Source organism: Hylobates moloch, unplaced genomic scaffold (genome assembly GCF_009828535.3).
Source record: "Hylobates moloch isolate HMO894 unplaced genomic scaffold, HMol_V3 SCAFFOLD_10, whole genome shotgun sequence".
NCBI classification, from domain to species: domain Eukaryota; kingdom Metazoa; phylum Chordata; class Mammalia; order Primates; family Hylobatidae; genus Hylobates; species Hylobates moloch.
Window position 1 is genome coordinate 105,057,899 of NW_026652285.1, and position 23,386 is coordinate 105,081,284.

The 23,386-nt window shown below is 47.5% G+C and overlaps 1 protein-coding gene across 5 annotated transcripts in view; it reads right to left on the reverse strand.

Annotated features, from left to right (window-relative positions):
* The window catches only part of AK8 (adenylate kinase 8), a 153,590-nt gene that overhangs the window by 97,097 nt on the left and 33,107 nt on the right, over positions 1 to 23,386 (reverse strand). For all 5 annotated transcript variants that reach the window (XR_009215320.1, XM_058445681.1, XM_032165492.2 and 2 more), the window contains 4 exons: positions 7,025 to 7,106; positions 6,407 to 6,478; positions 5,250 to 5,450; positions 1,643 to 1,774 (listed from right to left, as the gene is read on the reverse strand). Coding sequence is in view for 4 of the 5 variants with exons in the window: in XM_058445681.1 (XP_058301664.1) it covers positions 1,643 to 1,774; positions 5,250 to 5,450; positions 6,407 to 6,478; positions 7,025 to 7,106 (487 nt within the window). In the remaining variant the exon portion in view is untranslated. The remainder of the gene's footprint in view (positions 1 to 1,642; positions 1,775 to 5,249; positions 5,451 to 6,406; positions 6,479 to 7,024; positions 7,107 to 23,386) is intronic.

Sequence of the window (23,386 nt, forward strand, 5' to 3'; positions counted from 1 at the left end):
CATGGCTCTTAGGTAACAAGCAAAAACCGTGATGAGCTTTTTCTATTTCCATTTTTGGGAAAATCTAGGCAGGTAATTTCATCTCTTCATGGTTGGTGTGCTGAACGCAATTTAAATTAAAAAAAAAAACTTTTTATTGAATGAGAGTGTCTGCATCATAAAACAGAGCACCGAGACAATTATTTCCATAAAGCCCTGCACTGCGTTAAAGTATTGCTGCTGTGTTTTCAGACCCTCCCCCCACCGCGAGTGCCCCTCCACGCTCACTCTGTCCCTTCCCGTGATGATGTGGGCACACGCTTGAGTAAGCAAGTGGTGCTGCCACAGGTAGACTGCTGGTCATCGGAACAAAGAAGCCATCCCTAACACTGCTGGAAATTTCGTCTTATAATTCTCTTAAGAGGAACAATCAAAAGGAGAAGGAATTATTGAAATAATTTATTTTTTAAAATGGACTCAAGGAAAAGCATTTTTTTATTCTAAATGTCCTGGTTAATTTTCCATAGTAATCAAATTTGCAGAATAATTGTTCAGGTCTCTATCTTCATTTTAGGGGTGTGACTTTTGTCATGGATTCCTTGCTGGTCTCAGTGGCTTTAGAATTGTAAGCTGGAGGAGGCCTAATTGAGAAGCATTTTTATTCAAAACTTGATCCTTCTGGGGTGGTATATACATATATTTGTATGTATATACAAATATATATACATATATACGTCTATTTGTATGTATATACAAATACATATACGTATATGAGTATGTATACACAAATATACGTACAAATGTACAAAAATGTACATATATTTGTACGTATATTTGTGTATGTCCATATATTTGTTTGTATTCCCTCTCTATATTCATATGGTATGCCTGTATAATGTGGGGGGGTTGTATGCACATGCATATATTTGGGGGTGCAGGTCTCGTTTCCTTAGTAAATATAGTAGAGGTTATTTAGGCTTGTGGAGCATGGTGTGCGTGGGAGCAGTGCTTTTAACTCCCTTCGACCTGGCAGTGTGTCTCTGCTACAGTTTCTTCTTCATTCCCATCTCTTTACCCTCCTGAACACAAGCTGGCATCCAAGACTGCCTGGGACCACCCTGGGAAAGACCTGGAGAGCTGATTTCAATATTTTCTCTCTTCCTGGTAAAATATTTATTGAAACTGTGCAGAGCGAGAAGTCTTCCTCTGGTTCAGAAATTGTCTGCCTGGAAACACACTGACCTGGGTTGGGGGCGCCAAACGAGACCGGAGAAAATAAATAAACAGCACATTCGTATTATGCAGGAGCCGAGGCTTCAGGGGAGATGGCAGGGGCGAGATGGGAGCTACCCCGGTGTACAGCACAGACAAACCCCCTGCTACAAAGGATATAAAAAATGATGACTGAAAGCTGTTCTGTCTCTTTGGGCTGTGGACTTGTTTTTAGTGGTTAATGTTTTTACGGCAATATTCTTCGGGAGGAAAAACTATTCCTGCAAAGGTGGACTAACAGAAAATGGTTAAGAACAAAGATCTAGAAAGAGAAGTGATACTGACCCTTCTCCCCCACACCACCCCGCATAAAATCAGAGAGCTGGGGAGGAGGGGCAGGAGGCAGGGAAAGGCTCTCGAAGCTGGGCAGCCCAGCGCCTGGGGCACTCACCGTTGACAAGCCCGTATTTCTGGGCCAGGAGGGCGGCCTGCAGACTTTTCCCACTGCCCACAGGCCCGAGCAGCAGCACCCTCGGGGTGAACGGGGCATTAGTGCGATGGTTGCTTTGGACATAGGTCAGAGCTGGAAAGAGAGGATATGAGGATAATAAACCCAGGTCCTAGAGAACAGAAAACGCGCTTGCAGCCCCTCTGCTTTGACTCTTTTAACGGCAGTAACTCTTTTTCTCTTTCACAGCACCATGGAAGCCCTCTGTGCATCTGGTGAAGAGGCAGGGAAGAGAATTACGTGGCAGGCCTGGGCACCAAGGCAGGCAGCGAGTAGTGAAATCCACAGAAGCCACCCTGGAGCGCCGCCCTGGATTCCTCTCAACACAGGTGTCTAAACACGTGCAGGTGTCTGCATTTCCTTCCAGGCTGAACTAGGGCTGGCTGTGGTGCAGTTGGGAGGCTGGTCCCAGGACATGATATAGCACTCTCTATAGGGCAGGTGGCTTTTCCTACGGAATTGGGCTGAGCCTCCCAACGGGAAGCCCCAGGACTAGGCTGGTCTCCTAGAAGTGCACGCTGGCTTTCTGCTAGGTACGCCTGAATGTCAGATACAGGCTTTGGTAAACGCATCCAGCCACATGGGGGCCCCGTGCCCAGGGACTTCTAAAGGACTCGAATTGGTGGAGAGTAATTTGTGCAGCTGCACTCTGGTGACACCAACTTTGTTGCGACTCTCCAAAGAGGTAGTGATCAAATAGGTCACAGGAGTGGCCAGATGTAGCTGCACGGCCCTGGCCTGTGGTGTGCCCCTGGCATTTGGTGAACAAAGAAGTGAGAAGATGGGGTGAGTGTCTCCAACAATGAGGCCACCTGCACCATGGGGGGCACTGGATGCCAAGAAGCCACAGGGCAAAGCTACTGAACATCAAACCAGGTCACCTCCCGCTGGAGCTCAGAAGCAGGGAGCTGTGAGAAAAGGCTAATGAGGCTGTAAAGGCAGCATTTCGGGCACCTGAAGCAGGGGAGATGCCCACAGATGAGGCACGGACCTGTGCCAGCACCCACGCCAGCCTTCAAAACAGGGTATCCTTCCCCAGGGAGACCTTCCCCCTCCTGCCAAGGCCCCAGACTATCCTGTGCAAAGTCAGCCACGGGTGGCTCCATTACACCTTCCTGCCAGTCTGCCTTTGCCAATGTGCCTTGCAGTGGATGCTGTGCTGGGTGAGGGGCCAGGCCATCGTGCCTCCTCAGGAACATGGCACCCGAGAACCAGGCAGGTTCCTCATCCTCAGCACTACTGACGTTTGGGGCCAGAAGATTCTTTGTTGCGGGGCTGTTCTGGGCACTGCAGGATGTTGAGAGGCATCCCTGGCCTCTACCCACTAGGTGCCAGTAGCACAACCGCAAGGTATGACAACCAAAAAACCTTTACAGACATTGCCAAATGTCCCTGGGGGTGCGGTGGGGGCAAAACTGCCCCCGATTGTGAACCGCTGGGATATATTCATTGTGAAAATCCTGAACTCTCAAATCCTTGCAGGACTTTTAAATTGGAAGGGTCATTAGAGATGCACAGTCCCCTCTTTTTAGAAGGCACAGACGAGTTAGAATGGACTTTTTTCCAGGTTGTGATCAGCATCATCAATGGCAGGTACTAATTGCTATGACAAATACTCTATAGGCACCATCTCTTTTGTTTGGCCCAATAATCCCATGAGGGTTGCGTTATTCATGTCCCATTTTACAGATGAGCCAATTAGGCTGAGACTTGGCAGAGCTGGGGCAACTCTCCCAAACCTCCCGCCATGGGTACCATTCCTCCACTGAGAGAAGCCCAAAGGAAGCTACTCAGGCGAGGCTCTCTTTATTCTCAGACCTTCCATAATCCCGTGCATCTGAAAAGCACAAATACTACAGGCAAAGCAGCCTGCTTACAAATGATGCTTAATTTACAGTAAATAACTAAGTTAATTAGAAGTAATGATCCCCCAGACAGTCTCAACATCTAATTATTCTTTTTAAAAATATGTGGTTGCTGGATGCACTGCAGAGAGATTAAAAAAACAACACAGAGAGAATTTTGCATTCCAATTTTCAATTTATCTCTCTGCATTATTAATTAATAATAATTAATATTCAGACACTCACATTTTTATTTACAATTCCAGGCATGAATTCTTTATGAATGATCATATGAACTTTTAAATTTAATTAAGTAATTTGGAAGTAATTAATGTGTAAATTCAGAATCATGGCATAAGATAAATGTTGTGGTTGTTTCTCTTAAGAGTGCAGTGTTTGTTACTAAAGACCCTTCCGAGATGCAAAATCACTGGAAAATTATAAGCCATCATAAGCCTGGCATTTCTTCTTTAAGTAGCGACATTTTCTACTAACCCACCCATTGGCTGATTGCCCCCTTCAGAGGGCAAGGCTGTTCAATCCATGCCGGCAAACACCACATCTCCGAGCTCAGTGTAGCAATGAGGATTATGCACCGAGTCTACCAGCAGGAGAAGGTGCTGGGAGAGTCAGCAGGGAAGGGCTTGAGGGAGCTCAAAACCACCTCCCCAGCAAAACAGAAGTTTTCTTGGAGAGATTTGAGAGAATATACGAAAAAAAGGACTTTGTAAACTGTCAAGTGTCTTAAATATCTGTGATGTTCCCATCGTAAACGCTTCATTTACCCGACACCGCGTGGAAGGGGATAACTGGATTTTGAGATGACTGAAGCTCAGCAAGACTTTTGAAAAGGATAATGCAGCTGTTTGGGGATAGAATTATTCTACCTTGCCCTTGCCTTTTTGGGCAGGGTGTTGAACAATGATAGGAGCTATGACGTCTGATGTTTATTGAGGCTTCTCTCTGCGCCAGAACTGGGCTTGTGGCTGTGGACACATGATCTGGAGAATCCCATTTAATCCTCACCTACGCCTGGGAGGAGGGCACAAGTTTTGTTCCTATTTTAGGAATGCCAAAACTAGGGCTCCGAGGAGTTAGGAGAAATGCCAAAGGCTGCACAGCTGGGCTGCGTCGGGGCTGAGATTTGAACACATTGCTCAGCTCAGCCGTCCCCGCCACCTCGCACAGGCTGCCCGCAGTGGCTCCCGAGCTGCTGTGAACATCGGCCACTGCTGTGGACAGCAACGCAGTGCCGGGCGCGGGGCCATGTATCTCCGTCCTAAATGAAGCATACCCCCTGTGTTGTGTATGGCGGTGGTGGTTTTGGTTTTGTCTTAATCTTTATATATTTTTTCTTTCCTGTCCCTCAAGGTCAGGCTCGAACTTCTTGCTCCCATGTTCCTCCCACTCCATCCCTTGCCTCCCTTCCTCCCAACCCCACCACCACCAAATCTGCCGTGGGCCAGAGATGTGACCACGTCTGAGTGTGGGACATTAGCTCAGGGTCTCCAAGTGGGGTGCCCCCAGGGGCTCTGCACACATTCATTTCTGGGCAGGGAACCCGGGTCATCTATGTCTTGACTCCTAGCGTCCCAGGCATGTCCCGGACACTGGCCACTACCAGAGTAAGGGACAAAGTGGTAGAAGGCACAGCGAGCCCAGCCCTTGGCCGCCTGTCCAGGGTGGGGCTGCCTGCTTGTGTTTACCCTGGTAGAAGACGTCCACACATGGCTGGTCAGCACTGATGACTTTGAGGATTTTGGGGTAGGAGGGAATGACCCTGACGATGTTCCTATGATACTCCAGCAGTTTCTGAGCCGTCTCCAGCTCTGAGATGTCCTCTGGCGCCACGAGACGGTTCTGGATTTCAGATTCGGGTGGCCAGTCAAAGGTGGTGTGATAAATCTCTGCAAGGAGAGAGGTGCGCAGTTAGAAATGGCCATGCAGGGGCCCTGTGGGCGCTGCTGTGCCTGCCTGGGGTGCTTGCTGTCCTGGAGGCCAGGCCCTACAAATTCCTGGGGTGTGGCTGACCATGGCAGGACACCGTTGCTCAACACCGACACTTCCAGCTACTCTGAGCCTGCTCTTAACTATTATTCTTGTTACAATACAAGAACAGGACCCAGGGCAAGGGCTGCCGTGAACTTCTGAGCACTTACTCTGTGCCAGGCACTCTGACAGGCACCTGCAGACTCCCATTGCATCCTCACAGCCATCCCATCACCCATTAGGTTAGTATTTTCATCCCCAAGTACAGATAAGAAAACTGAGTCTCAGGTATCCCATGTCTAGAGCCAGAAAGGGGCAGAGTTAGGGATCCACAAACCCAGGTCTATCTGCCACCACAGCCTGAGGCCCGGACGATCAAGGGCAGTCCCGTCTCCCCGCATCCTCCTGCCAGCCCCTTGCTGAACTGCCTGGTCTTCAAGGCTCAGTTCAAGAGCCCCATCCCCTGCAACACCTGCCAATTCTCCCAGGTAATGCTCATGCCTCTCTCTCCTGTATACATACCAAAGAATGAGAGGTGTCGGGGGCCACATAATTTGTCCCAGGGAGAGGCAGACATGTCCCCTGGCTCCTGTGTGGGCCCCAAGCCCAGGTGCCCGGCATGACCCCCCACACTCTATTCTGGTTCTGCCACAGGAAAGTCTCCTCCTTTAGCCTAAACAGGCCTCCCTTTCCTCATCTACCAGAATGTACCCTTGCCAGTGCCTTCCAGCTCAGAGCCCAGGCTGTGGCAGCCTTCCTCGTGTCCCTCTGTGGGTGCCCAGAGCAGAATGCAAGCTCAGGAAATGGTAGACGGCTGTCATCACCATGGTCTCTGAAACCCCCTGGGGCTGGGTGGGGGTGGCCGTAGCCATACCTCCAGTTTGAGGGTCGATTCTCTTCCCCAAGTTTCTCTCGATCAGGACCGTATCTGGAGCACTCAGCACGACTGGGCAGAGAAGAAAAGGAGCAAAACCAGGCATGTCGGGCAGCGGGTGCCACACATTTGAATATCACAGACCAATACCTGCTTTAGGTTTTTTGCTTTTCTGTATAATGACATTAAAACAACAATCATCTTCCGTCCCCACGAATTCCTAACAGAAAGGTCTTCTCGCACCCAAACACAAAGAGCGTAACATCGGGACGGAGCACGGCCCATGACGGAAAGTTCTGCCGGTTAACAATTTCCTTCGTCACAGATAACGCCACGATGGGCATCTCTGCGCGCACTGGACGCTTGCATAGCATTCTAGTTGATTTCCTTCTTGAGACAAGGAATCGCCAGGCTGAAAGCAAAACCCCACTTTTCTTAAGAACCAGCCCTGAATATATTTAGCTCTGTGAAAAATTCAGCTGTGCTGTCCTCTTCCTTGCTGGGTCTTGGATGGTGCCTGGGCCGAGGTCAGGAGCAGGCGGCATGAGCGGGGCGCTCACTGGCCACCCCTTGGGGTTGCAGCTCTGGTGGGTAGGGGGACCCTTTGGAGCTACTCACTGACGTGTCTGGGGGTGATCCCTAGGGTCTGGATCTTCAAAGCCTGCTCACGCGTCTCGGGGATGCCATCCAGAATCCAGCCCTAGACAGAAGATTCAGAGAGGTGCTCATCTGTTTTGAGTTTTAGATTTTTTGGAATTATTTTAAAAGGAATATAATCGCTTTATAGAAAGACTAGAACTTTTAAGACAAAAAAAAAAATGTTTCTGATAGCTACTTCACCCTTCTTTAAAAACTACTTTGTAATATATTATTATATTCCCTTCCGAATCATATCTTGGTGATTATAATCATAACATATATATTTTACATCTTGATTTTTTTTTTTTTTTGAGACAGAGTTTCACTCTTGTTGCCCAAGCTGGAGTGCAATGGCACAATCTTGGCTCACTGCAACCTCCACCTCCTGGGTTCAAGCAATTCTCCTGCCTCAGCCTCCCAAGTAGCTGGGATTACAGGCGTGTGCCACCATGCCCGGCTAATTTTTTGTATTTTTAGTAGAAACAGAGTTTCACCATGTTAGCCAGGCTGGTCTCAAACTCTTGACCTCAGGTGATCTGCCCACCTTGGCCTCCCAAAGTGCTGAGATTACAGGCGTGAGCCACTGCGCCCAGCCTACATCTTGATTTTTTCCACCACACAATAGCAACCACGAGCATCTCTTCGTATCTGCATGGCTCCTCATTGTCCACATTATCAACGGCTGTGCAATGTCCCACCAAGAGAATGTACACAGCCACTTAACTATGCCCACAAATGAACATTGCAACTGCGAGCAGTGTTCACCATTATAAATAATACCTCGATGAACATCTTTGTGCATCTAGCGCTTTCCACATTTTGGATAATTTCCTAAAGAGAGTTTCTGAGAGATTCCTGAGACTGGGGTGAAAACAAAACCCTGCTTTTGTTTTTATTTTCTGCCCCATATATCTGCAGGAACACCCCACTTTTCTTAAAAACAAACCCTGGACGATGATTCCGGTTTCTGCTCTGCGGCTAACTTGTTAGAGGATTGAAATTCCTCACGCATCAGCCCCCTCTTGGTACAGCTAGGAAACTGGTTTAGAGGTTTATTTTTACTACTTGTTTATAGAGATAGAGTCTTGCTACGTTGCCTAGGCTGGTCTTGAACTCCTGGGCTCGAGCAATCCTCCTGCCTCAGCCTCCCAAAGTGCTGGGATTACTGGCATGAGCCACTGTGCCTGGCCTTTACTAACTCTTTAAATCCAGTTGTGAAAGTAATATACAATCATTGTACACTGTGTGGAAAATACTGAAAAGCTGAAATAATAGTAAGAGTCACTGGTAGCACCTCAGACCCAAACAAGCCACTGTCAACATTCTGGTATATCTCCTTCCAAGCAGCAAGTACAGGTACCTCTTTTCCTGGCAGCTGGGGGTTGTGGGGAGGGGAATCACATCGTACACAGTGTTTGGTAATCTGTTCTTTTCTAGCAAAAACATTTCTTGAACTTTTCCCATATCACAAAGTACTCCTTGTATAGAAGTTTTCACAGCTGCCTGGTATTGTATGAATTGACCTGATGTTAACTGATCCCATATTGTTGCTCATATTGCTCGTTTGATTCCAGTTTTCCACCACTATAAACAATGTTGTATATGCATCTCGATGCCTATCAAACATCCTCAGATAAATTTCTAAAAGTTGATACCTTCTTTTATGACTTTTGATACATTTCGCCACATCACTCTACAAAATGGCCCACCAGTTTATGAATCCAATGGCAAAGCATCTGTTTCCTTGCCTCTCTGCCAATGTTGGGCATTATCTAGGGGAAAAAAATCTGCCCAGCAAAATACAGTATACCACTGCTGCTTTAATTTACATTTCTTTGATCATTAATGAGGTTCAGTATTTTTTCCATATGTTTGTTAGCTATTTGGATTTTTTTTTCTTTTCCAAAATGTCCATTTGTGTCATCTATCTACTTTCCCCTTGGGGTTTCATCCTTTTATTTATTGACAACAGCTCTTTACATATTAAGAACATTAACCCATTTTGGCAAACACTACCACAAACCCTTTGAGGCAAACTATGTTGCCAATATTTTCAGCAGTTTGTCTTGCAGCCTTTTCATTTTGTGTGTGGTGTTGCTTTTAACACATCAGTTTGTGGCCAAATCAATCGCTGCTTTCCTCTTTGGATTCTGGCATCGGTGGATGCATAAAACACCCTCCCGCCTGCAAAAGCTGATACATATTCACTTGCCTTTAAATTGTGTTCTTGTGTTTTTACTCTTTACATGTAAATAGTAATGATTCATGTAATAGGGCTCCATTCCAGTTTGCGGATGATATAGGGCTGTGATCTAATCTGTTTCCTTGTGGCTCACCACCTGTTCCAAACTCTCCCACAATACAGCCTATCTTTTCCCCTCCGAGGACACTTATCACAGTCTAAATGCTAACATGACATTGGCTCTGGCCTCTTTCTGCCTGTAGATTGTTAAATTCTTTTTATTTAACTGTTTAAATTGTTGTTTTATAAGTTATCATAATGTCTAGTAAAATACGCTTTCCCTTCTTTTTTTTTTTTTTTTCAAAACAAGATCTTTCGGGTAAACATTAAAAATATTTTGTCAAGTTCCCAAATAGAAATTCCACTAGGATTTTGGAACAACATTAAATGTGTAGATCAATTCACGACAAGTTGACATTTTTACACTATCAAGTCAACGCATTATCGTCTCATTTGCTTAAGATGTTTTTTTATGTCCCTCAGCAATGTTCACATTAAACAATTTCTAAAGTCCTTTCAAGTCCCGTGAGTCTAGAGTTGCACACACACACACACACACACACACACACACACACACACACAATGTAATGCTTTAGACTTGATGACCAGGTAAATTAGTAAAGGGAGCTTTGGAAGAGACTGAAAGAAAGCAGCGAATTGCTTCAAGTCTCCATTTTGTAGGAAGCGGGGTCGGGCAACTGGGAGTCAATGCTGGGAGCCCCCGCTTGCTGTAGAGCCCTCCCTCTCAGCCATAGTGAGACTCAGTTGCTCTAAGGTCAGAGGATGGACTGACATGGACGGACTCAGCCTCCAGGTCACTCACGTCCACACCACCTGATCGACAGACACAGTGTGGGCGATGGTAAGAGACGTCTTTCTTTAAAAACAAACCAAAGGGTAGTCTGGGTGCAGTGGCTCATGCCTGAAATCCCAGCACTTTAGGAGGCCAAGGCAGGAGGATCGCTGGAGGCCAGGAATTTCAAACCAGCCTGGGCAACATAGTGAGACCCCCCCACTCTACCAAAAAAGATTTTTAAAAATTAGCCAGGAGCGTTGGTGCACACCTATAGTCCCAGCTACTTGGGAGGCTGAGGCAGAAAGATCCCCTTAGCCCAGGAATTTGAGGCTGCAGTGAGCTATGATTGTACTATTGCATTCCAGCCTGGGTGACACAGTGAGACCTTGTCTCTGAAAAAAAAAAAAAAAAGCCTGCATTTCTTCAATATTAAAATATTTAGGTTCCAGTAGCCTCCACTGACAGTTAAAAAAAAGCTAAACAAATTTACAGCCTAAAGACTGTTGGAAAAATCCAGCAAGCTTTCATTAATTTCTTGAATTATACAGGAAGACTCACAGCTACGGAACCCCTGGTTTCTAGAACTAATGAAGCAAAAGTGCAAAAACAATTTTTAACAGTCTTTTGCTCCCTAAAGTCCTTGTTATAGCCAGCCAAGCGCCAGGCTGCAGCTCTTAGAAACAGCAAACATCTCCAGACGTGAGCAACACCAGCAGAACCAGGAGACGCAGCGTCTGAGAGCTCCCTCACAGTTCTGGAAGCCGAACCAACATTTTCTGAACTTTAGCTAAATTCATACCCCCTTATTTTTCCTTTATTTGGACGGGGAGGAATTGTGAGCCCATTGATTGCTGCTTCTAGTACAAGGGCTGGTAATTCTGCTTTGAGTCCCGTTTTGAAGCTGGAAGGCTGGAACTCCGCCTTTGCTCAGCACTGAGAAAGGCCTCTGCTTTTAATATTGCATTACTGAGCAATCATTATAATCTCACCCATAAATTTGCAGCAGATATCAGTATGTGGTCCAAAGCTTTTAGAACTATTCAGGGGAACAGCTCTCACTGACTTTTCACTGGAGAAAGCGGGACTTCCAATTACACAGGAAAAGTGCAGCAAAATGAGGAACATCTCCCTAATTAGCCTGGCCTCACTGGAGTGTCATTCTGGTGCAGATGTGAAAATCTAAAAGGAAGAAGGTGGGGGGCTCTGGAGTGAGCCCTAGGCCACCAGCTCTCCAGGTCTGCTCTTTCTGAGTTGGGGAAATGGTACGATCACCTGGGGACTAAGAAACAAGATCCCCGAGGAAGCCCTCGATCAGCACCCAGGCCCCATTAGAGCCGCCCCCCAATGTACGGAGAAAGCAGCCATGGAGGCTCTTCCTCCCTGCGCCAGCCCACGCTGGTCCACACTGGTCCACTTGGAAGGGAGGGCGCCTTGACCAAACCTCTGTTGAAGTAGGGTCTGTCCTATGGCATCCTCAAGATGAAAGCTGCAGGCTTGGTGCTCAGAAAAGATCTTCTTTCCCAGAACTCTTGCACTTAAAGGGGTTATTTGCCCAGCTGCAAAATGGGCTGCACGTTCCCAGGGAAGCAGCAATTTTGGCTGGGAGGACTTTAATGGCTACAAATTCTGGCAAAGCAAGAAGTCATAAATCAGTAAATAGCACCCGACAACTGCCATGATGGGACATTAAGACATTCCCAACAAGCCTGTGTTGCGAGGTTCGCGGGTCTCACGTCCAGGAGTGGCTGGATGTGGAGGTATCAGTCAATCCCTAATTAGAATACATTATCCATCTTCCTGACACTTCAGTGAAATGTCTATTCCACTCTGAGCTGCAGCTTTGTTCAGAGCAGGTTAATTGATATTCTGATGCCTTCGCTCAACGTACCCCCGTGGCTCGGTTCTGTTTTATCACACATCAAAAAGGCCGTATGCTCAGGGCACTCCAGGCACCAGTGCAGAGCTGGAGGTCTGCACAGCTGCGAGGGGTATGGTATCACAGGAGGGACAAGCACTGAGCAGATGTCACAGATGAAAAAAAAGCAAAGAAAAGAAGCCAGCCAGCCTGGGGAACTTGGCGAGGCCCAGCAGAGCGCGGCCTGATGCGGTACGAGCCGTCCGGCTTTGTGCTAACACTGGCCTCTTTTGCCCTCCTGACTATTATTAAAGCGCAATTAGCAACTTCACATGGGAAGGCTCTGTTGCCCTCTGGGCCTCTGCCTTTTTGATGCGTTGCCTTTCCGCTCCTCCCCTCTCCTCCCAGGACCAGAGCGTGGGGCTCCCCTGGGTGTTTTCCCCAGTCCTGCCCCTGATCTGGCTCCCAGCTCTGACTGCAGACTCCACCGGAGGCATTCCCTTGGAGCTGCATGCTCAATCTCTGCAGTCCCAAGGAGGCAAGCTGAGGCTGAAGACTTGGACTTGATAAATCAGTCTCGCTCAGCTCCAAGTCTGAACCAGGGCAAGCCTCACAAGAGGCACCGCAGGCCCAACGTTGCCTAATGAAATACTATGTGGTTTCCCAACATAGAGGAGAGAGATTCTGTCAGCCAGGAAGGAAATGCATCTTAAAAGATCCAGTTTGGGACAGTGATATGTTCTAAAGCCAATCGGTGAGAACAATGAGACTACTTTGATGAACATAAAAAAATTTGACATTACACTGTCCCAGGAGCAGTTACTTTGGTTTATACAAAAACATAAAAACCTTAGCCTGCCACAGAACCCTAGGATGCCTTCCATATTCAACTCACCTGAAAGATGACTAGCAAGAATTTTTATCTCAAAGTTGAATCCCAAACAATATGCAACCCCTGTTAGCACTGAACATGGAATGCATTGAACATTCCATGTGGAATACGTTAGTATTCCACATTCCACATGTATGACTGTAGCAGGAACCCGTTACCCCTTAACTTGCTCTGATTCCTCCACCTGATCAAGGTGAGGTGTGCCCAGGGTTTTGCCTGACCTTTTTCTGGGCAGCCTAACAGTGATTACGCTCTTACAATGCTGAAATATGCAGGAGTGATTTTTCTAAACAAACAGCATTGAATTCCACCCTTGATAATCAATGATACATGCGTGGTATTTTTATACAAATGTGCAGATGCGGGGATATCATTACTCCTAGATATGCAGCTTACAGGCCAATGATCTCTAGGGTATGAAAACCTGGTAAAGCCCAAATGCAGGCATTTAAGAGGCACCTTTTTTTTTTTTTTTTTTTTTTTTTGAGACAGAGTCCCACTCTGTCGCCCAGGCTGCTGGAGTGCAATGGCACGATCTCGGCTCACTGCGACCTTCTCCTCCTGGGTTCAAGTGATTCTCCTGCCTCAGCCTCCCAAGTAGCTGGACTACAGGTGCATGCCACTACGCCCAGCTAATGTTTTATATTTTTTAGTAGAGACGGGGTTTCACCATGTTAGCCAGGATGGTCTCGATCTCCTGACCTCATGATCCACCCGCCTCAGCTGCCCAAAGTGCTGAGATTACAGGCATGAGCCACTGCGCACGGCCTCAAGAGGGTTTTTATTGGTTCCAAAATAGTTTAAAAAATTTTAAATCAAATTCATATCAAATGTCTATGGTGCCCCTGAAGCCACTCCATGGAAGGAGACACAGTTTGAAGAACAAATTGTTCTGTCCCCGGATGGACCCGTCTACCCCAGCTCTGAGGTTGGCCCCAAGATAGCCCCCTGCAGAGATAACTTACTTTGGAGGTTCACATTTAGTTCTCCAAGTCAGACATAATGTGCTTTAGATGAAAGTAACAGACACGAATAACCCAGCATCCAGGGCCCATTCCCCTCAAACACTTTAGACCATGTCTGTGGTGTAGACCCACCTCTCTAGAAACAAGATTAGCCCTGGAAAGTATCAGTTTATTGTGACGGTGGAAAGCAGTGGCTTTGGAACCAGATGACCTGTGCCACAGCCAGTGTGTGACTTTCAACCAGTCACTTCATCCCCTCTGGCCTCATTCTCCTCTGCACAATGTGAATAATCAAAATCTAGCTCACAGTTGATGAAATGATTAAACGAGGATTATAAACAAATAGGCCAGGCACCGTGGCTCATGCCCATAATCCCAGCACTTTAGGAGGCCAAGGTGGGAGGATTGCTTGAGGCCAGGACTTCTAGACTAGCCTGGACAACACAGCAAGACCCCGCTTCTACAAAAAAATAAAAAATTAGGCCAGGCACGGGGGCTCACACCTGTAATCCCAGCACTTTGGGAGGCCACGGTGGGTGGATCACCTGAGGTTGAGAGTTTGAGACCAGCCTGATCAACATGGAGAAACCCCGTCTCTACTAAAAATACAAAATTAGCTGGGCACGGTGGCTCATGCCTGTAATCCCAGTGCTTTGGGAGGCCAAGGTGGGTGGATCACTTGAGGTCAAGAGTTTGAGACCAGCCTGGCCAACATGGTGAAACCTCATCTCTAATAAAGATACAAAAATTCGGCTGGGTGCGGCAGCTCACGCCTGTATTCCCAGCACTTAGGGAGGCCGAGGCGGGCGGATCACAAGGTCAGGAGATCGAGACCATCCTGGCCAACATGGTGAAACCCCGCTCTACTAACTATACAAAAATTATCTGGGCGTGGTGGCGGGCGCCTATAATCCCAGCTACTCAGGAGACTGAGGCAGGAGAATCGCTTGAATCCAGGAGGCAGAGGTTGCAGTGAACTAAGATTGCGCCACTGCACTCCAGCCTGGGTGACAGAGCAAGACCTCATCTCAAAAAAAAAAAAAAGAATGGGAGAATGAGGAGTTGGCCCCCTTCTGCTCTGCCCTTCTGCTGTGGGTGCCTGGTTAGCTCTCGGGAACAGACCTGGCACCTCTGACTCTCTGCTCAGCCTGCGAAGAGAAGAGTGATGTGGTCGGTACTTCTGGGTCCAGTCCCGTTCCCATCATCTCCGTGCCTCTCCAATACTCTCTCCTGCTCCAAGGTCCTCTTGTGTCTGCTCAAACCTCAGGCCCTGTCCTGCATTTGATCATCTCTTTTTCCTCTTCTACTGCAGTGAGAGGGATCTTCTGAGGCATCACACATCCACAGAGCGTATCGGAACACACGTTCCTGTCCACATGGAGTGCTGCGGCTCTGTATGCAGACACGTGGTCCACACGTGCCCTTAACAAGCCCCTATCACACCAACCAACCAGCCACGGCCTCAGCATCAGGGTCTCTTACAGAAACACCCACAAATAAGGGGGCGCAGGGGGTGTGCTCACTGTGCTCTGCCCAGCACCTCATCAAGCCCTCAGAAGCCCTGCCTTGCTGTGATGAGGGCCATAAGTTTCCTGAGTGGAACTCAGACCTCCCCTTCCAATCCCCTGCAAACCTAACTGCATCTGTATTTGAGGAACACACAGCCACGGCCTCAGCAGAGCTGTGGATCAATAAAACCACATGCCTTGGAGGAGGCAAGTGACATCTATAAACCCGTGAGTGTCAAAACAATGGCAAGAAAATCCTGTGTTCCTACTATCAGTGGGATGAAAGTGGTGTAATTAATGCCAGCCCAATGACACCACAAGGAGAAATAAAACAAACAGCTGGTGGTTCTGTGGACCAGCATCTAGCTCCTCCACTCCGTTAGTTTCCACTATAAAATACTGACTCATGTTATGGGCAGGGAAGCATAAATCCATGACCAAAGAGGAGGAAAAAAGACTACAGAAACCCACCATGTAAATTCTAAACTTTTGGTTCCACAGTCAAAAGGAGGCTACATCCTCTCCCCCTTTACAGTGAAAGAACCAAGTTTCCATGATATTACATGAGATCTAAGAGGAGTCAACCTGGGAACACAAAATAGAATTTTGCATTTCATCTTCAGTAAAGGAAACACCCCCGGCTGGTACAGTCACTTTTGGGGCTGGGGGCCTGAACTTGCTTCCCACGTGCATCAGAGACCTGACTCCAGGGATCTGCGGACATGGTCAAGGTTCAGAATGGTCCAAGTTTTGCATTTGATGGTGGCATTCTTACTTTAGCTCCAGGAGGAAGATTATGCAGAAGTAGACATTTTGAACCTGATGCATTTCTAGAAGGTCAGTTTTTCTTTTAGGTAATGTATTTATCCCTCCTTTGGGTGAGTCGGTGGGGCTCCTGTGCTACGGCCTCATCCGTAGAATGACAGCAGCTCTTGGAATCTGCCTGCTCCTGTCAGCCCTCTGTTCTGAGCCACCTAGAACATTTGCTGGTGCACAGCAGGTGCCCCAGAAGTCTTAGCTGTTGAAAACATCATAGGACAGTCATGCAGGTTCAATGGGAAAATGCATTACAGTGTGACGTGGTGTTCGGCACATATCAGGTGCCAGTAAATGCTAGCTGAGCATTCTGTGTACCTTATTTTTTTTTATTCTTTTGTTGAGACCGAGTCTCCATCTGTCGCCCAGATGGAGAGTGCAGTGGTGTGATCTCGGCTCATTGCAACCTCCGCCTCCCGGGTTCCAGCGATTCTCCTGCCTCAGCCTCATAAGTAGCTAGGATTACAGGCGCCCACCACCACACCTGGCTAATTTTTGTATTTTTACTAGAGATGGGGTTTCACCATGTTGGCCAGGCTGGTCTCGAACTCCTGACCTCAAAAGATCCACCCGCCTAGGCCTCCCACAGTGCTGGGATTACAGGTGTGAGCCACCACGCCCGGCTGATGTGTACCCTTATCTTGATGGACCAATTCTGCTCTTCACCAACTGTGTCTGGGTTTAGTTCTGGCCTTCATTTTCCTTCTTCCCTGTCTTTAACGTAACATGATCACAAGCTCAATGAGTCATAGGGCAAAGTAACATTCTTTTAACACACTGAAGCAGAGACTCGTTCATATTCCATTTAACCGATCATGGGTCCTGGTGGACAGGCTCTGTTTCCTTCCTATGCTTTTGCTGGGAGAATAGGAAGACTTCTTGAAGAGGTGCTGGGGAATAAGAGGCGATGTCTAGAATGTTAGCCGGGATGCAGATGGGGACAGCAACCCTCCACAGGCTCCTGCTCAGCAGCACTGGGGAGGATGTAGCGGGCCTAGCTTTTGTTAGTCACAGTGTGGCTTTGACTCCGGCAGGGGCTCTGAGCCTCACAGTTAAGGAAGAAGAGGAGACACTGTGAACAGAATGCAGATTGAGGAGGTACCTCCCACCAGTTGAGCACTGTCTTAGTCTGGTTTTGCGGCTTATGACAGAATACCTGAAACTGTGTAAACTGTAAAGAAAACTTTTTTTTTTTTTGCGTGGGGTGGGGGGGACGTAGCCTCGCTCTGTCACCCAGGCTATAGTGCAGTGGCACGATCTCGGCTCACCACAACCTCTGCCTCCCAGGTTCAAGCGATTCTCTTGCCTCAGCCTCCTGAGTAGCTGGGACTACAGGCGCCCGCCACCATGCCCAGCTAATTTTTGTGTTTTTAGTAGAGACAGGGTTTCACCATGTTGCCCAGGCTGTTCTCGAACTCCTGACCTCAGGTGATCCACCCACCTTGGCCTTCCACAGTGCTGGGATTACAGGTGTGAGCCACTGCGCCCGGCCCCAGTCACCTCTTAAAGGCAGTACTATGGCTCTCAATGCTGCCACATTGGAGATTAAAGTTCAACATGAGTTTTGGAGAGGACAAACATTCAAACCAAAGCAAGCATCAAGAAAGTAAATTCCTGCTGCAGTCACACTGAAGGTCCTTCCCTCACGGCCCAGCTCCATCTCCAAAGGAGTGAACTGAGCATCCCACGTGCTTGGCTTCTTGCATTACGCTCGTGCTTGGCAACCTTTTGAAGCATTCCTAACCTCCAGAGTGGTGGGACTCAATCCCAAGTGGAAACTCACACACACACACACACACACACACACACACACACGGCAAGTGAACAGGCATGAGGAAGGCAGGCTGCAGCTGGCTCGGAAATTTCACTGATTTTTTTTCCTCAGGCACTACACTGAAAAGACTGCTCACTCTCATCCATCCAGGTATGGGGATATAATAGAACTCACTTGAGTGGTGGTTTCAAAAGTGCACCACAGGCCAGGCACAGTGGCTCATGCCTGTAATCCCAGGAATCTGGGAGGCTGAGGCAGGTGGATCACCTGTCAGGAGATCAAGACCAGCCTGGCTAACATGGTGAAACTGTCTCTACTAAAAATACAAAAATTAGCCAGTTGTGGTGGTACACGCCTGCAATCCCAGCTACTTGGAAGGCTGAGGTGGGAGAATCACTTGAACCCAGGAGGCAGAGGTTGCAGTGAGCCGAGATTGCACCAAAAAAAAAGTACACCATGATGTTGCTGGTAGATCATAAACCCATCCATAAAGTGTCCAGGACTGTTTTCTAACACAAAGTCCAGGTATGAAGAAGTAGCAGACTTCTACTCATAAGGGATCCTCAAATGGCCTTCACCCAAGTCATCTAGCATGTAAAAAGCATCAACTGTAGGTGGACCTCCGGGCCGGGCACAGTGCTAAGCGCTATGCTTGGATCGTCACATTTAATCAGAGACAGTGAGACAGCTGTTACTTCACAGCATGCACCGCAGCACCTAAGGCCATGCTGCCTGTCTGTGAATTACAGGGCGCTCTACATAGAAAAGCACTGCAGCCCAAGCAGGCTGTCCACACCAGTCCCTGTCTGAGTGTGTCTCGCTGCTGTCTGCCAGCCCAGATATTTGAGGGACGGCTCAGGTCAGCAGATGTGAACCCGAGCCACGTGTGGAGCCCATAAAAATCACATTCCCGGTGCGTGAAGGCCTATGCCTTTTGATGAATAATAAAATTCTCCGCACACGATGAGCCGTCATAATTCGGCACAAGTCTTTCCTTTGCCCCCTGCAGCAGCGTGGGGGTGCCATCCATACATGAAAACATTTCTTTTTTTCTTTGCCAGATATTTTCCAGTCTGTGATATTCCAAATGTCTGGTGCTGGTGACATAAAAATGCCTTTGTCAGAAGGCCTGGCACAAACTTGCCAAGTCCAGCTGAAGGCTGACCTGCCAGTCAGTTAGCCAGGAGCCTCTGCGTGGTGGCCTGTAAAATGCCACTGACCTGGCCTGTGGGACGTCAACCAAATTCCTTCCTCCATCTGGGCCTCAGTTTCCCTTTTCACAAGAGGTTTTGGTGGGATGATTTCTGTAGATGGCTTTTCTTTTTTTTTTTTTGAGACAGAGTCTTGCTGTCGCCCAGGCTGGGGTGCAGTGGCGCGATCTCGGCTCACTGCAGGCTCCGCCCCCTGGGGTTCACGCCATTCTCCTGCCTCAGCCTCCGGAGTAGCTGGGACTACAGGCACCCGCCACCTCGCCGGGCTAATTTTTTGCAATTTTAGTAGAGACGGGGTTTCACTGTGTTAGCCAGGATGGTCTCAATCTCCTGACCTCGTGATCCACCTGCCTTAGCCTCCCAAAGTGCTGGGATTACAGGCGTGAGCCACCGCGCCCGGCCAAATGGCTTTTTAAAAGACATTGATAAGACAAACTGGGATTCATCCACCAGGTGTGATCACTTTTATGTTACACATTTATTTAATGTTTTAAAATCAAGCACCCTGGTGCTCGTTACAGTTGATTAGAGGAATAAAGGAGGAGGAGACAGGAAAATCTCCTGGCATAGGAGATCAGACTGGAAGACTGGTTCTCAAAAACCTGAACCCGGGGTCCCACGAGGGCACCTCCACCCTTAGGGTACAGTGCTTGAGCTTTCTCAAGGTGTAGGAGTCCAAGGCCAAATGGGAAACTTGAAAGCACTAATGATGGGAGTAATTTTAGAATACAAGGAGGAAGTCGCTAAACAGACCCAAAATTCACAGAAAACAAAGCTAGCACACTGGCCAAAACAATCTCCCCAAAGAAGCCGGAAGACAAGTGTGTTCCTAGTGTTGAAACCATTTTTAGGGCCTCCGGATGTGACTGGATAGGGCTGCTGGATTTTAAACACCTTTCCCTCCTTGGGCCATGTGCATGTTGGGATAAGATTTCACTGCCATGATGGTACAGAACTGGGGAATTATCCAAATGGCATTCATTGATTCATTGACGGATTCATTCATTCATTCATTCATCCTATAAATATTTACCCAGCATGGAGTCTATGCCAGGTACCACATGAAAGATCTTGCATTCCTACTCCTAACTATGACAGTGCAGAGTTGGAGAGCAGAATGCTGTGAGCATGTGTAACAGGCAGGTTGGCCTCATCTGGGGCTGGGCAAGGCCAGGGAAGGCCTCCCTGAAGAAGAGACTTGAGGCTGAGGCTGAGGAATGAGAGCAGTTTTCTAGCTAAGGGGTGGGGTTAAGAGCACTATGTATTCCTTTTCTATTGCTGCATAACAATCTTAGTGACTTTAGACAATACAATTATTATCACATGGTTTCCAAGGGGCAGGAGTCTGAGCACAGCTCAGCTGGGTCCTCTGCTCAGTCTCAAAGGCTGCAGTCAAGGTGTTGACCAGGCTGTGTTCTCATCTGGAGGCTTGACTGAGGGAGAACCTTCTTCCCAGCTCATCTGGATTGTTGACAGGATCCATTTCCTTGCTGCCATATGACTGAGGGCTCTGGTTTCTCACTTGCTAGGGGCTGGAGGCCCCTGCAGTTCCTAGAGACCAGCCATGTGGGCTTCTCCAACATGGCTGCATACTTCATCATGCCAGCAAGGAGGATCTCTCTCTGGTCTGCTAAGGCACATTCTTACATAACGTAATGTAGTACAGGAGTGACATCCCCTCACCTTTGCCATATTCAGCTGGTCCTGCCCCCACTCAAGGGGAGGGGATTACATGGGCATGGACACAAGGGGGTGGGAAATCACTGAGAGTTGCTTAGTGATATAGTTTGGATATGTGTCCCCACTCAAATCTCACATTAAAATGTAATCCCCATTGCTTGAGGTGGAGCGTGGTGGGAGGTGTTTGGATCATGGGGGTGGGTCCCTCATGGTTTGGTGCTGTCTTCACAATAGTGAGTTTTCATGAAATCTGGTTAAAAGTGTGTGGCGCCTCCCCCTCCCACTCTCTCTCTCTTGCTCCTGCTCTGGCCACGTGATGTGCCTGCTCCCCCTTCACCTTCTGCCGTGATGGTAAACTTCCTAAGGCCTCCCCAGAAGCAGAGCAGATGCCAGCACCAGGCTCCTCGTACAGCCTGCGGAACCGTGAGCCAATTAAACCTCATTTCTTTATAAATTACTCAGTCTCAGGTATTTCTTTATGGCACTGCAAGAACGGCCTAATGCAATTAGGGTCTGGCAGCTGCACACAAAGGCCTGAGCAGGGTGGGCACAGGTTGAGCTGGGGAAAGGTGGCGGGTACTGAGCGGGTAGACGAGAGAAGTCCAGGGATGAAGCTGAGCCGCAGGCAGGCCCAGGACACACAGGGCTCCCTGAAGCAGTGGAGGGTCACAACCACATTTAGTGTAAAATAACAAATGTTTCTCTATGTTTAAAATCATCCTCAGAAGGGTGCACTTTCAAGAAAATGTGAACATCAGTTGCCTCCAGGGAAGGAAACTGGGTGGCTAAGGAACAGGAGTGAGGGGGGACTTTGGTGCCTTTGGAACCATAGGAATGAATGTATCGTGGTTATGAAATAAATGCATTCATTCTTTAAAAAGCCGTCCTTCCAGCAGCAATGTGAAGAAAGGATTGGGAAGAAACCAGGGTAGCTGCGGGGAGATGGATCAGGTTCCAAATAAAGGAAAGGGATTCTTAGCAATTTAAATAAAATGGAGCACAAATGGTGACTATGATCAAGGTAAAATGTAGAATCTCTTTGGTACTGAGCCTTTCCCCCCAAGTTTCCAGAACTACTGCCTTATGTCTTGGCTTTTCTTTGCCCTACAGGGGTAGTCTGAAGATTCGGGCACATTCTCTTGATTGTCCCTAACAAATAGCTAATGGGTATCCAACAGGTAGAGCCAACTCCTTTTGATCGTTCCAATACAGAGTACTAATTTTTCTTTCTCTAATGCATTTGATGGTCACTTCAAAAAAAATTCTTCAAAGAGATTGCATTAGACCAAGAAAAAAAAAAAGAAAAAGAAACGACCCCCCCCGCATTAACTACAGAATCCTGATGGGTTATGATTGCGTTATTTTTCCCTGAACACTATTTCCTGCATTCTTTTTGTGCTCTAAATTACCAATTCTAGTCCCTGTGTAGCTAAATAATAATAATTACCATATAAATGAATATGCATATGTGTCATTTTTCTCCCTAAAAGCAAGAAAGCCTGTTTATTTTGGATGAGGGTTTGTTTTGTTTTTGAACAACCAAAGCACATCATTAGAAGCCTAACCTCTTACTCTTGAGATCCTGTCTCCAGCGAGAAGAGATGAAAAGGCACTGGATGCCCCTTAAAGGTTAGAAGAAAGTTTAAAACAAATTGAAGGAGATATTTCTTTCCTCCGCAGGTAACAACAGCGTGGACATGATCAGAATCACAGAACTGTAAGACTAGAAGGGATTTCCATGCTCAAGTCCAACCCCATGGTTTTATAGATGGGAAAACTAAGGCCTAAGGAAGTGAAGCTCTCACCAGAGTGACACTCCCTGTGCCTTCCTGAGATGCAACCTTTGAAACAACAGCAGAGTGGTCAATAGTACAACACCGTGTTTGCATCTCAGTTCTGGGACTGAATTGTGGGATCTTCAGCAAGATACACAACCTCTTCAAGGCCTGGATTCTGCATCTGTGAAATAGGGTAGACAGCAGTGCCACCTCCGCAGGGTTGCTGTAAGGACTCCACAGCACACGGTCCTGCTGCCGATGCTACACTCCCAATCAAGGGGAGTCACCCAGAATATAATTACAGCCTCTTGTATAGTGCAAGGTGCACCTGCAATGTCACATAGCAGATAACATGCCAGACCAGGTGCGTAGACGACAGCTACCACCATCATCAAAATAATCACAATAATAACACACATTATAAATACTCATACAGTCAATATATTATTTATAATACAATATAATCACATATAGTGTAATGTAACTAATAATGATGTCAATTATAATTGAGATTTTAATTTCTAATACTAACAATAGAGATCATCATTTTTATGATGGTGACTTGGGATGCATGGTCCTGTACTCTGTCCACACTGCAGGTGCACTATGCAAAGAGGTTATGCAGACCAAGCTTTTAAATAAGCTCAGGAAGAATTCACAGAAATTAAATGCATATTTGAAAGACTATTCTAGGCCGGGTGCAGTGGCTCATGCCTGTAATCCCAGCACTTTGGGAGGCCGAGGCAAGGGGATCACTTGGAAGTCAGGAGTTTGAGACCAGCCTGGCCAACATGGTGAAACCCCATCTCTACTAAAAATATAAA